The 14,102-nt window shown below is 40.1% G+C and overlaps 1 protein-coding gene across 1 annotated transcript in view; it reads left to right on the top strand.

Annotated features, from left to right (window-relative positions):
- Positions 1–11,212, top strand: part of adamts7 (a disintegrin-like and metallopeptidase (reprolysin type) with thrombospondin type 1 motif, 7) — a 133,505-nt gene extending 122,293 nt beyond the window's left edge. Inside the window, exon 23 of the mRNA XM_079264624.1 lies at positions 8,277–11,212. Coding sequence (XP_079120750.1) covers positions 8,277–8,422 — 146 coding nt within the window. The 3' untranslated portion in view covers positions 8,423–11,212. The remainder of the gene's footprint in view (positions 1–8,276) is intronic.
- The last annotated feature ends 2,890 nt before the right edge of the window (positions 11,213–14,102 follow it).

Below are 14,102 nucleotides of genomic sequence, written 5' to 3' on the forward strand. Positions count from 1 at the left end.
GGAGGAGCGTCCCGTCCTGGGACCCCCTCGGGAACATGGAGCAAGGGAGGTGGACGAGCTCTGGGTGCTGGCGTGGGAGCCTGCAGCGCCGGACGGGTTCTGGGCGCTGGCGTGGGAGCCTGCAGCGCCGGACGGGTTCTGGGCGCTGGCGTGGGAGCCTGCAGCGCCGGACGGGTTCTGGGCGCTGGCGTGGGAGCCTGCAGCGCCGGAGACGTGGACCCTGGCGCTGGCGTGGGAGCCTGCAGCGCCGGAGACGTGGACCCGGGCGCTGGCGTGGGAGCCTGCAGCGCCGGAGACGTGGACCCGGACGCTGGCGTGGGAGCCTGCAGCGCCGGAGACGTGGACCCGGACGCTGGCGTGGGAGCCTGCAGCGCCGGACGGGTTCTGGGCGCTGGCGTGGGAGCCTGCAGCGCCGGACGGGTTCTGGGCGCTGGCGTGGGAGCCTGCAGCGCCGGATGGGTTCTGGGCGCTGGCGTGGGAGCCTGCAGCGCCGGAGACGTGGACCGTAGAGCTGGTGGCTTGATAGCCAGTCTGGTTCCCCAGAACCGCGACGGACCTCCTTCTCCACCAGCTAAGGAGCTGGTCCAAGCCCAAGCAAAATACCCACCAGTTCGTCACAGGTCATGGTCTCTGGTGGTCTCTGCTTATGGCGCCTGGAGTGTCCTTTTCTCCTCTCCTGCTGGGTCCTGGGTGGCTGGTTCATTATGTCACGGTGGCTGGAGGGAGGTGGACCCAAATGCAGGAGTCGGGAAGCCAGTATGCAGAAATCAGATCCTTTTAATCCAAGAAGGAGAAGGCCAAAAACCAACAAATGAACCAGCAACACAAGACAAGAAGTGAGGGGTATAAATACACGGAACACAATGACAGGTGAAGTAATTAACAAAATGAAACCAGGTGAATTCAATAACAGGAAATCAATGAAGCTAAACGAGAACCGAGGGAACTAAACAGGAAACTACAAAATAAAACAGGAACCCTGAAAACAAAGCAAAGGGAAAAAACCCAAATCCTGACAGAATTCAGGAAAGTGGGGGTTTATGTAAAATCTGGTCCTGCTTTTTAGATTAAGAAAATAAGCCAACATAATCCTCAGAGAGGCTTCGTATTTCAATGCATTGAAGCATCATTTACCAGTGGAGACACAAACAGAAGACTGTGTTACACTACAGCAGCTGTCTAGACATAAAATGTGATTCCACAGGTGGAACTGCAGGACCATTTGTTGTCTGTTTTAGCTTTGTCTCATCTAAAAAAAGACGGCACCATCGTCAATTCAATAGTCAAACAAAGGACAATATGGTATATTTGTCCTGGAGTATTCTCATTGGGATTATAGGGGTTTTGTGTTTTTGTTTTGTTTTTTTTTTGTTTGTTTTGTTATTAGTTTGGGGGGGGGGGGTGTTACTGTTTTCCTGGCTGTTCCACATTAAACTTGCCTTGACGACCCATGTCTCTTTAAATAAATCCTAGATGAAGAATTTGTACGTTGAATCTGTGCTGTTTATGCATATCAGTCTATTCCTGGTCCCAGGCCATCATATCCTGTAAGTTGAAGCAAAGTAAGCAACTGTTTACCAACAACTTGATCATTTGCCTGGAGTCATATGTGGCTTTAACCGCTTGATTCTGCTGCTCCCAGGTGACCCCCCAAAAAGATATTTATTGCAAGTTTATGTGCTTTAACACATAGGCTCAGATTCCCAGACATGGATTAAGTCGATTGCTTCAAGCTAAAAAATCTTTTTTGGACAGAAAACTTTTTTTTTAAATTTTTTTGCTTAAGTTGCTGAGACTCCAAATCTTTCAGTTTAACACATTTTTAAATTTTAATTCATTTCAGGCATTTTCCTTCCCATGTTTTTAATGTGTGGTGCAGTAATAAACCAAATCAACCTTAAATGACTGAACTGAGCATTATAGATTCCACAAAACTCTCTTAATCTGCATCACATTACAAAAATGCACAGCCTGTTTTGGATTTGAGTAAGTGCTGTTAATGTCAATTAACTCAAGGATGCATTCTCAGATTGTAAATGAAAGGTTTATCCCTGCAGAACTCCTCAGTCCCAAGGCCTCCTTTAGTTTACTGTGAGAAACACAGAACCCACACATGATGATCTGCAAACAGAGGATTCTGTGAATCCTATTCCAGCTTTGACTTTTCCTTTATAACATAATAATTCTGAAACCCTGGAAATTCTGTACATTGTAATGTAAGTGAGAACTGCACGCATGCAGTCTTATACTCCGTGTTAAGTGACATTGTGCTGCTTTAATTTGCAGCACAAACGTATGTTGGTGAGCAGGATAACCTCTTACGCCACTGTTCTAATCTCAAATCACGTCTGTGGTCATGTCAGCCCAAAATAATTATTAAAGGACTGAACCTACTGAAATGACAGATTATTTTCAGAATGTCCTGGCTTCTTATCTAATGTTAGGCAAGAACGTACATTTTTAGTGCACTTTCTCCAGGTTTTTATTAAATGACTTGTAGAAAATGATGGTCCTAAAAGAATGAAGCATTAATATTTAGATAATGCCATGCTATTAGCAGACCATTTGTACGATCCCTTCCACAGATGCCTTTAACATCAGCCATCTGCTGCTGCATTATACAACCACCCACAGCTGTGAGAATTTCCCAAATGCCTCTCTAAACATTAAAATAATCTTACCTAAACATGTTGATAAAACACTTTAGATGCAGACTTTAAACAGCATTAGAGATAAATAATTCTGTGTTCCTGAAGAGTATTTTCTGTCCTCAGACTTAATAAACAGTTGTCACACATTAAAACAGTATAATATCCAAAGTATGACTGAAGGATGATACTTTAATGGTCTGTTAAAGTCTTTAGCCGCTGCTCAGATTTGTTGACATTATACACCTGCATTGGTAGTCCAACAGGAAGGTGTGGGTTGATTTTCTGGTTTTTCCATACTTTGCTATCCTTAGTGGTGCTTGAGGGAAAATAGAGGACAGAAGGTAAAACTAAACGTTGCCCCCTTTGGTGCTCTTAAATGAGTATTCAATGAGCTCAGTAAGACGGCAGAGGTGGATTCTGAAACAGTGATCGCCTGATGAAGTGTAATGACTCAAACAGCAGTCTCTGGACATGTCCTCATCTGGTCTGGGTTTTAAATTTCTTCAGTTCTGCTTCTGCTAAAAGCAGGCAATAGATTTTCAGTGTTTGCTTGGATTGATCCATACTCTGTGTACAAAAGCACAAATGCATTAATGGAGTTGCCTTTTTTTAACAGCAAATACTGAGTATTGATGAGTTGTTTTCATGTCTGTGGAAAGAAATGACTAAATAAACTTAATCAGGGTGGAAATGTTCAGAAACTTAGCTGCTGGAATGACATTGGCTGTGGCCAAGTTTACGATCAGGCAGCAAGGAAAGGATGGAGAACTAAATGGCCTTTTTTGGTTTTAAACACAGTACAGCAACTCTGGCTGCTCTGCAGTAAAACAGAATATTACACCATGTAAGGAATGTGACAGTTATTGCACATTATTGTTTCAGTGAGTTTCTTGGAGATTTTTCCACAGTGTTCAGGTCAAGGTGTGTGTTCAATGTCGGTATTGCCCTGGGGACTAAATTGTTACAGTCTGGTTATGTGTGATTCGACTAAATGTAGTGTTGTCCTGAGGGCAACAGATCAAACAGATGATGGGATGGTCAGAGGTGGTCCTGCTCAAACTGGAAGACCTAGATATAACATCCAGAAAGGGCAGGGAGCAAATTCAATTCCAATTTTGTTAGCTGTGTTTACAACCCTCAGTAGAGCTCTTCTCTCCTCAGCTGAGCAGCCAGGATACTAAACATACACATGCTGTAGCAGGGTACACTCACCACAGAGCAGCTGTAGAAGACCAGCAGCGGCTTATGCTCCAGTTTATTTTTTTTCCTGGAGACTCTCAGAAAGTGGAGCTGCTGTTGTTCCTTCTTTACTACAACCAGGGAGTGGGTGGGCAAGGAGAGGGCAGAAGAAATCTGGGAGAGAGGGACCCTTTCCACATAGTCACAACTTATCAGACGAGAAATGTGCTCTGCTCAACACCTCCAGAACTCAATGAAGAGTTCATTTGTTTGTTTGTGTTTTGTTTTTGTTTTTTTTGTTGTGTGGGTGTGTGGTCAGATCCATGTTCTTTTTCTGAGCACCAGCCAGACAGCTTTTGCACTTCATCCCCGCAGGCGGTCTGGTCGGCTGGTCAACAAGTAGAGATGTTCATTAGCCTGACAGGTGAAGCCAGGCACCAGCAATGTGTCTTAAATTAAAGCAAACAGAAGGAAAAATGATCAGTTCCAGTCCGTGTGTCACACTAAACGACTGTCACATTTTCTAAGTGAGACATATCACACACACACACACACACACACGCATCACTGACAGTGTCACTGTGTGTTTGTACAAAGTAAAGTCTAGTTTCGTAGTTTTAAGAGATGCGTCTTAGAGGATCAGTGTAGCATTTTGTAACGTGAAGTAAGCACTACAGATTCACACACACACTGCTGTGATGACCTTACAAAGAATTTCATCCATTAAAAGCCTGAAACTTATTAAACTTACAAAACCATTTGACTTTATAAGGCTTTGAAACAATCTCATTGTTCTACTTCACCTTCACTCTAAATGACAAGCAGCTGCACACATAACCATAAAGTCAACAGTGAAGATGTCATTGGAGTTCATCAACCTTCATAACACAATTATCTTATTCAAAATGATGTTATGTAAAGTGGCTACACTCAAACTGCTGAAGGTATTTTACTTTTTATTTTCTATAAGCTGCTGTGGAATAAGGACCAAGGTTTCTGTAATATTAATTATATTTCAGCAGGCTCTAATTATTTTCACATAGACAGTTATACACCCTGCTTGTTGTCTCACACTAATTAGTGTTTATCTGCTTGACAACAAAGAGCAATCCACTGGTTACACAAGAAACCCAGAAATAATAGCTCTAGCTGCTCTATAATTGCATTATACACCAGAATATGTCAATAAACTACTAAATGAAAAGCACCTTCCTGATATTTTGAGTCTCCCACCTGGTGCCTGGACAGATCTGACTTGTCTGGACATAGAAATGCCAGCACCTCTGGGGATGACCTGTTGTGTCATGCAACTGGACTTTGGGGATTGATCCATTTGGCCAGGTGCATCCACACAGATGCTTAACTGCATTGGAGTGTATGGAGTTTGGAACATGTTTGGCTCTTTCTGGAGCAGTTACTGAGGTCGTTATGTACCATGAGGGAATGTGTTTGAGAAGTGGTAGGTGTCGAAGTAACACTTTAGAGACCAGCTGAGCCGTACACCATAAGAGGAGGCTTTTAAATGTCACTTTCCCATCATTGTTGCAGCTGTAGCTTCATTCTGAGCCTGCATGGTCCCAAATGTGTTCCTCACTGTGATAAAATATATAAATATCTAGATAAAAGAATAAAAGTCTGACTCAAGATTACACTTTGCAGACAGACATTATCACTTACTTTATGCTGATAAAGGTACATTTGGATCAGTAAAGTACAAAAATGAAAGTGCAACGTGCAGATTTGCATACATACATATATATATATATATATATATATATATGTATGTATGCACTTTCGGATTCATTTCCGGTGAGGGTTGGACTCCGCCAAGGCTGCCCTTTATCCCCGATTCTGTTCATAACTTATATGGACAGAATTTCTAGGCGCAGCCGAGGTGTTGAGGGGATCCGACTTGGTGGCCTCAGGATTGGGAGTGTGAAGCGGCTGGGATGAGAATCAGCACCTCCAAATCTGAGACCATGGTCCTCAGATGGAATAGGGTGGATTGTCCTCTCCGGGTCGGGAGTGAGGTCCTGCCTCAAGTGGGGGAGTTTAAATATCTCGGGGTCTTGTTCACGAGTGAGGGAAGGATGGAGCGTGAGATCGACAGACGGATCGGTGCGGCGTCTGCAGTAATGCGGGCTCTGCGCCGGTCTGTCGTGGTGAAGAAGGAGCTGAGCCAGAAGGTGAAGCTCTCGATTTACCAGTCGATCTACGTTCCTACCCTCACCTATGGTCATGAGCTGTGGGTCGTGACCGAAAGAACAAGATCTCGTATACAGGCGGCTGAAATGGGTTTCCTCCGCAGGGTGGCCGGGCTCCCCCTTAGAGATAGGGTGAGGAGCTCGGTCATCCGGGAGGGGCTCAGAGTAGAGCCGCTGCTCCTCCGCATCGAGAGGAACCAGTTGAGGTGGCTCGGGCATCTGGTCAGGATGCATCCTGGACGCCTCCCTGGTGAGATGTTCCAGGCACGTCCCTCTGGGAGGAGACCCCGGGGAAGACCCAGGACACACTGGAGGGATTATATCTCTCGGCTGGCCTGGGAACGCCTCGGGATCCCCCCCGCAGAGTTGGCAAATGTGGCTGGGGAGAGGGAAGTCTGGGCTTCCCTGCTTAGGCTGCTGCCCCCGTGACCCGACCCCGGATAAGTGGCAGAAGATGGATGGATGGATGGATATATAATATAAAATACATATAATATAAAATACATATAATATGGGCTGTGACAATATGCTTTTGTTCCGATTCTATTCAATTCCGATTTCTTCGGTGACGATTTGATTTAAATTGCGATTCTCATGATTCTTCGATATTGCTGATTTTTGTAGAAGAAAAAACAAAACAAAATGTACAAAGCTTTTTTTGCTCATTTTTCTTGATTTCAATGAGGAAAAAAAACAATACAGTAGCCAGACCATCAATCCAGTTCTATAATGCACAAGAAGACAAGTAAAAGTTTTATAATTAATTATTTATTTGGAAAAAAAAACATTTGATTTTTTTTTTTATTCAATTTCCCACCCCTAATGAATAAATATGTCTCTCTCTCTCTCTCTCTCTCTCTCTCTCTCTCTCTCTCTCTCTATATATATATATATATATATATATATATATATATATATATATATATATATATATATATATATATAGTGTGTGTGTGTGTGTGTAAATGTATGTATGTATATATGTAATAACATTGTGTGTGGGGTTTTTTTTTAATCACAATTAGTCTGGTGCAGTTTCAGGAAAAGGAGCCAAATAACCTTCAACAATAAGAAATTTGGATCAGTGTGGGGATTCTGAGTAGTTTATAAAGGTGCCTTACACCAGATTTAGCCTTTCAATCTGCAGTCCCTAGGCAGACAAAGCCATACAATTTAAAAGTTATTTAACAATCTACAACAGAATTAATGAAAACATGATATGCCAGTCAAAAGTTTGGACACAGTTTCCAATACCATCTTATGGGGAAAAAGAAAGTTATAAAATGGTCGTGCACATTCAATTTAGTCCATGTTGAATCCTGATTGGACAATGACAAACAAATCAAGGCTTAACTAAGTACGGCTGTTAGCCTGATCTGAAGCAGGTTCGTGGCACAGAATAAATCTCCATGTTACCTGGTAAAGTCACATCTAAATGCAGGAGCTGCACCAGCAGAAAACAAGAGATCTAGCTCGTAAGGTGGAGAAAACTGTAAACTTTGGACCCCGAAAGGCTGGATTTTGTGCAATATAACACGAAACACACTCATTCACAGGAATGAAAACTAGACATAAAATAATGCTAAAGCCTCTCCCAGTGGCTACCCGACGAGAGGCGGGGTACACCCTGGACAGGTCACCGGTCATTTTCTGTTTTGTTGTTGTTGATTTTTGACATTTCATTCTGGCACTTTAAAAAAATCCAATTTACTGATAAAGAACAATTTTTCAAACAGATTTATGTAGCTTCCTGTTTTGCTTTTTTATGAGCCTGCTTCATGCGTACAAAGATATTTTTTTAAAGGAAACAGTATGCCATAATACAAGCAGTAAAGGCCACTAGATAAAAGTCTATTCTCGTCATTTACTTTGCATTTAGTAAAGTTTCTGGAACGATGTAAATTCTCATCTTTCTGGATATATAACAAAGGAAAAATGTAAAAACACATGCTGAAGTTTGTTTTTTATTTTGTCATTTTAAGCTCTGTCATATTTTATTACTAAAACACTCCAACATGGTTTCATCAAAATCATTCATGTGAAACATCAAATTGAAAAAAAAGGATCTCATGAATAATCATTATTGATACCAGTGTTCTAAATGATTGTATCTGAACATTCAATTTCTTCTGTTTAGGGTTTTACAGACTTGTCTTTGTGATTCATTCTGTAATTATATAACCGTTGACCCTAATTGAGCTGACTGACGTCTGTAACTTCCGTTTCTCTGTCACCTCCACAGGAACAGTTTGTCTTCGTGACCGGTTGACATTTCGTTTCTGTCAGACTCTCCGCTGGCGCAAACTTTGCCATAAGCCCAATGTACAAGCACGATGCTGCAAGACCTGCAGCAACCATTTCCCCACCAGCAATGCGTCTCATCACTGAGGTGCCACAAAGAACCTCCTCACATGCTTCATCAACAGGAACACGGATTGCAATGCAGGGTAATGAATTAGAAAACATTGTGCAGAAGCAACAGTTTAAGGCCTCTCCTGAGCTACAGACGAATTACAAATCAGACTTGGCTCTGAAACTCAGCATGTTTGTTTCATTAATGTGTATGAGAATGTATATAATTTCTTGCACTTTTGGTACAACGCAATTTGACAATTTCTGTGTAGCAGAAAGAAGGGAATTACATAGACTAGATGCTTTTTTCTTTGTCTAGCCTGTTTTTTACACATATACACCGAGCACTCATTAACCTTACGCTGGTTGCAATGCTTTTATTTGATTGACAGCAGCAGAAACTGAACAGTTATACAGGATATAATTAGCAGGGATTTGACATATAATGTGGTACAAGTCTTACGGAGCAAAAACATCAGTGTTTGTGTGATTTTTAAGGGATTTATGATCATTTGCTATGAGCCTTCTCCTCCTGTATGTAAATTCTGCTTCATTTCAACCTGCTGAATTTTGGATGAAGTAGAACCAATGTTCATTTCCCCAGCAGCCAGCTGCAGATGGAAATCTTCAACACAGTAAGTAAGATAAAGCTTTCGGAAAGCAGTGTTTTGTTTTTTCTTTTAGTATTGTTTTCATTTTCATTGGCCAGACAAAACAGCATTTAAACTGATTTAAGTAAAAAGTCCAACTTTGTACAAAGCTGCAGCTGCAGTTTGTGCTTCGTGCCCTGATTTATGCCAGTGTGTGGTTCAGAATCTAAACAACAGTGGTTGAAAGTGAAAAGTTTGCATTATCCAAAAAGGCTATTAATGGAAAAATGTACCAGGTTAAAATTGCCTAAAATTGTTGCGTCATTGTTAATATCAGTGACCAAAACCAAGCAGAATTGTCTTAAACTTGTTGCCTTTTAGTCAGCAGATATTGGAACCTTTGTTTGCAGAAACAAGTTTGATTGAACAGAAGTAAAAAAAAAAAAAAAGATCCCATTTCCACTTTTATTAACTCTGGACCTTTCATTTCATTGGTTCACAGGTTGCCTTCTTCAGAACAGAATGTTACTTTTTAAACATCATTTTAGAGAAATAGGACTGTGTTAAAGGGACATTGAGTAACAGTTTTTTTTTCCTGTTTTTTACTGACCAAAATTGATGTATGCATTTTAATATTTGTCAGTGTTAGTGTACTATGATTTCCTACTTTGACTTACGACAGGTAAGCCAGCAGCGTAGCGCCATGACAGTCCATGTTGAAAGTATAGCCACCAGTAAGGAATAAATAGCACCAACACAGAATAAGAATGTGGTTTCCCTGCAAGTCCACGAACATTGGTAAAAGATCAGCAGAGAGGTTTACTACCCCGGCATTCATTTACAAAAATGCAGAAGCATGCATATGCAGCAGCAGCGCAGGAGCCGTTTTCATCATCGCCAAGAAGCGAAAAAGGGCACTTAAAAGGCAGCATTAACGGATGATTAGCATCAGGCCAGGCTTCCCCAGGTGGAAGGAGCTCAGGAAGGTGAGACACTGGAATGCATTATTTGTTTGAATGCAATCCACAATTTCACCATAAGATGGGGCTAATTATTACTCAATGTCCTTTTAAGCAACCACACACAAACTAAGCATAAAAAGACACAGCATTCAACCTCATAGGGCAAAACAATCCAAAGCATTTTTAGATGTTGCTCTTTCAGATGCATCCCGAACGTTTCACATTCTTACTGTATGACAAACTGCAGCTCTATTCATTCTTCAGCTCGACAGGCCTGCTGCGGCATGTTGAACTATGATGTGACACGAACCATTAGGAGGAGAGCCAGGCTGCTAGCTATCTACCGCAGCTTGTAAAACGCCTTCACATATTGTAGCAGCAACTGCTCCATATTACCACCCATTTTTCAAACACACAAACAATGTGACAGGAAGAAACTGCAGGAAAAAAAACTTGGTGCTACAGGCCACACAGGCTGCAAACATTGTGGTATCTGGTATTGGCGGGCCCAGTGCCTTATTTACTTGAGTACTGGATCATTTGATGTTATTAAGTACGAGTGAACATCTGCACTGTTTTTCAGCGTGTTTTTAAAGTGACCATGAAATTGTTCCCAATGAGAGAAATGTTATATTCCAGCCCGGCTGAAATGCCACAGCATAAAGGAGGCAGGCACTAAGTGGTTTAATGTCAGCAATGTAGGTGGTGCGTGCATGCATGCATATCGAACCAAACCAGATCAAAACAAAACATGAGGTGCTACGCCTGCACAAACCCAGGTGATCTCCCATCCCAAGCTCAGAATGACAAAACTCCTAAATGCCTGGCAGAGCACCACAGCCCCGGTGTAGCTCGCGCCACTAATTAGACGGCACCTGCAAACACTCAAACGGCAAGTGGTGGTGGGGTCGTCACAGTTATGACATACTTCACAACATCACGTAAGGTGCATTGAGGACTGGAAAACATGTGCATTTGTTCAAGACTTTATTTCTGTTCTCTTCTGTTATCCAGCATTTAATGTTTCATCCGTTTTTCTTTTTCTTTTTATTGTGTCACTCTTAAGAACTGATTAATTTTCTTTGTCACTGGACTTGGTTAAAAGCTCAGGATTCTCACTGCAGTCCAAGCGATGCAGCAACAGCGCTTTCATGTCTGCCTTTACTTCCTGGTGCTTTTGTACATCTGATGACAATCTATTCAGACCTGATGCAACATATGCACGTTCTCTCCCTTCAGACCTGGAATGAAGTCTTTGTGCTTTAACCTTTCAAGCCCTGCTGCATATCAATCATAACTTTTTCTTCTTTTTTCATGAATATTAAAAAAGCAAATTTACAATAAAAACTGATGGTTAAAAATCTTAAATGCCTTGTGTCGCATTTGTACTTTTTCATCATGGGCCCCACACAGCCAGTTTTGAAGTCATACAGATGATTAACCGTATCAGAACTGGAGCTGAATCTGAAACACTTTTTATCATCAAATTAGTCGGACTTTAATTCCACAGTACTTATCATGTTAACTGAACAAAACAACAACAAAAAAAGGAACATACACAACAAAAAAAAGCATTAAAAACAGAAAAAACTCTTTCATTCCACTCACTCCACCCTGCCCTGACTTTGACCCAAGCCCAAAGTCCTAAAGGGTTGTGTACTGAATTAAAAACAAGTAAACAAAAAACACCAACATAACTGGTCAGGGACTGAAGAACTGCGGAAACCAAGGACTATGCGGAAACACTAGGGACTGATAACAACATTGGAAAAATTGCAAAAAGGCTAAAATCCTCTAAGGGCTCAAATAGACCATTCACATAAATTACATAAAAATAATATGTTGTTGTTGATGAAAATCACAAACGGGGGTGGGGGGGACTAAAGATATGATGAAATATACACTCATATACCACAAAACACACGTGGTGGATTTCCATGAATGAATAGACAAATGATTCAAAGCGAGAAAAGCACTGTTTGCTCTTTTCTCAGGACCTTGGAAAGCTTCACATCAGAAACTAACTGAGCTCGCTTGATTAGTTGAGGGTTAAATAAACAATGTGTCCTTCTACATATTGTATAAATCTATATAATCATATACTTTCTACATATTATACATATTAGCCACTCATTTTATACAGTATGCAAATACATTTTTTAAAAAAAACAACTATTTACTGTGATCTCCAGCTGTTTACTGAAGAATATAAAAAGCAACACAAAGAATAGACATAAATTTCTTTCACTCCAATATAAACGGTGGCATTTGCTATAAATATTCACACTCCATTACTGTTTGTTAAAAGTGGGAGTAAAAGTTTTGATATATAGGCATTTTTATGAAGTTGTGTTTTTTTTTGTTTTTGTTTTTGTTTTTTTTAACATGTAATCACTAAGAGGGGATTTCTAAAAACAAAAACAGTTGTATCTCTATATTTTATTTTCATATATATATATATATATATATATATATATATATATATATCCTATATCCTATATGCATGCAGCACGTATGGTGTTTACAGAGATAACTGTGATGTTAGACAATAAAAATCAAACAGAATCTACGTTTGGGCATATATCATGAAGTAGTTATATTAGAGGCTGAAAAACATTTTATTTTATTATAAAGCTGACTCAACAGAGCCTTTACTTATATTTCCTGCTGCTTTGGATAACATCATGGAATCCCTAAAGAGTGTGTAGTATCTTTACATCTAAGTATTTACAGCCAGTGAATAATTTTCTGCATAAAAATGACTGTTTATGTCATTTCCCATGTTTACAAACAAGGCAGGATCTTTGAAAAGTAAACTTAACCCTCCATAATAATCTCATTATAAGCTGTGTGACATTTTCTTTGCAGGCGCCTGTTCACATATTTCACCTTATGTCACACCAAAACCTGTCTTTTTACCTCAGCACTCCGTATCCGTGGTGATTTGATTACACTGGTTGAGCTAAACAAGTCCTCTTGGAGAAGTCAGAGCATTCTGAAGTAATGTGTTGTGTCCACTGTAGTTATTTTTCTTTGTAAGTCCTTCAGATGTTCTTGCACAGTAAAATATTTAATCTAAGCATTTTTAATGCCCTCAACAAATTTTAATGGGGAGGAAAGGAGAAAATGATCATTAAATGTAAAATGTTGGTTTAGGTTTATATCATCACTCCAAGAATAAAAGACATCAGTAAAATCCTAGGAATACCTTTGCAGCTGGTGGATGATGCATGCAAAGATGTGACTTTCTGACACAAAACATTCCTCACACACAAAAATAAAAAAAAAACTGTGAGAGAGTTCACCAAGGGAGCTAAATAAAGAAAAAAAAAAGAAAAAAACATGACATTGCACTTACTAAAAGCCATTACTTTGTAAAGGCTATTGGCTAACAATGAATATTAAAGATGCCTAGATACCATGCTGATCTCCACAGTAAAAAGAACTTTTACAAGAAGTTTCATGGATGAGGGCTTGATATGCAAAGGTACGTCTTATAAACCTACGTAAGGCATGAAAAAACAAAGTATATGGAAATAACTAGTGCTTTCTTTGTGTGTGAGTTGGTGATTTTAAACAGATTTTAAACATTAAAGCAACTTATTATGACCTCATGTTATGCTAGACTCTTAAGTCAGCCATGCTAATATTTAGCAGCTTTTGGTAATCAGTAAATATCCTCTTAAAATTGATTTTATGACAACAATCACTTCCAACTTAAAATTGTATTTTAATAACATGCAAGTATGGGGTTGAAAAACAAGTGAAAATGATCTGCAGGAAATGTAGCATTACTTAGTGTAGTCCCACCCAGTTATATTCCTATACTCTTATATTGTGCTTAACACCACAAATAAAACTGATGTTTTCATTTTAAAAAGTATGAAAAGGTTTTCATTGAAAGTGTCAGGTCCAGATTTCTATCAATGGAAAAAGCTGATCTAATTCTCCAAAACGATGTCATGATAAAGTTGGTGCTCCCTGAGAGTTTATTAGATCTCGTCTTGGGAAACCGTAAACAATTTTTTTTCTAAAGTAATATCTTGTACCAACTCCCCACACATTTATTATTTCTGGTTTTCTCTTGCTTTCCTGTATTTGTCTATTTTAGCTTGTTTTGTTAGTGTTTTGTGCTATTGTGGTCCATGTCTTTGTTGTTATGAT

Source organism: Telmatherina bonti (assembly GCF_933228915.1).
Source record: "Telmatherina bonti genome assembly, chromosome: 1".
In the NCBI taxonomy this organism is placed as follows: domain Eukaryota; kingdom Metazoa; phylum Chordata; class Actinopteri; order Atheriniformes; family Telmatherinidae; genus Telmatherina; species Telmatherina bonti.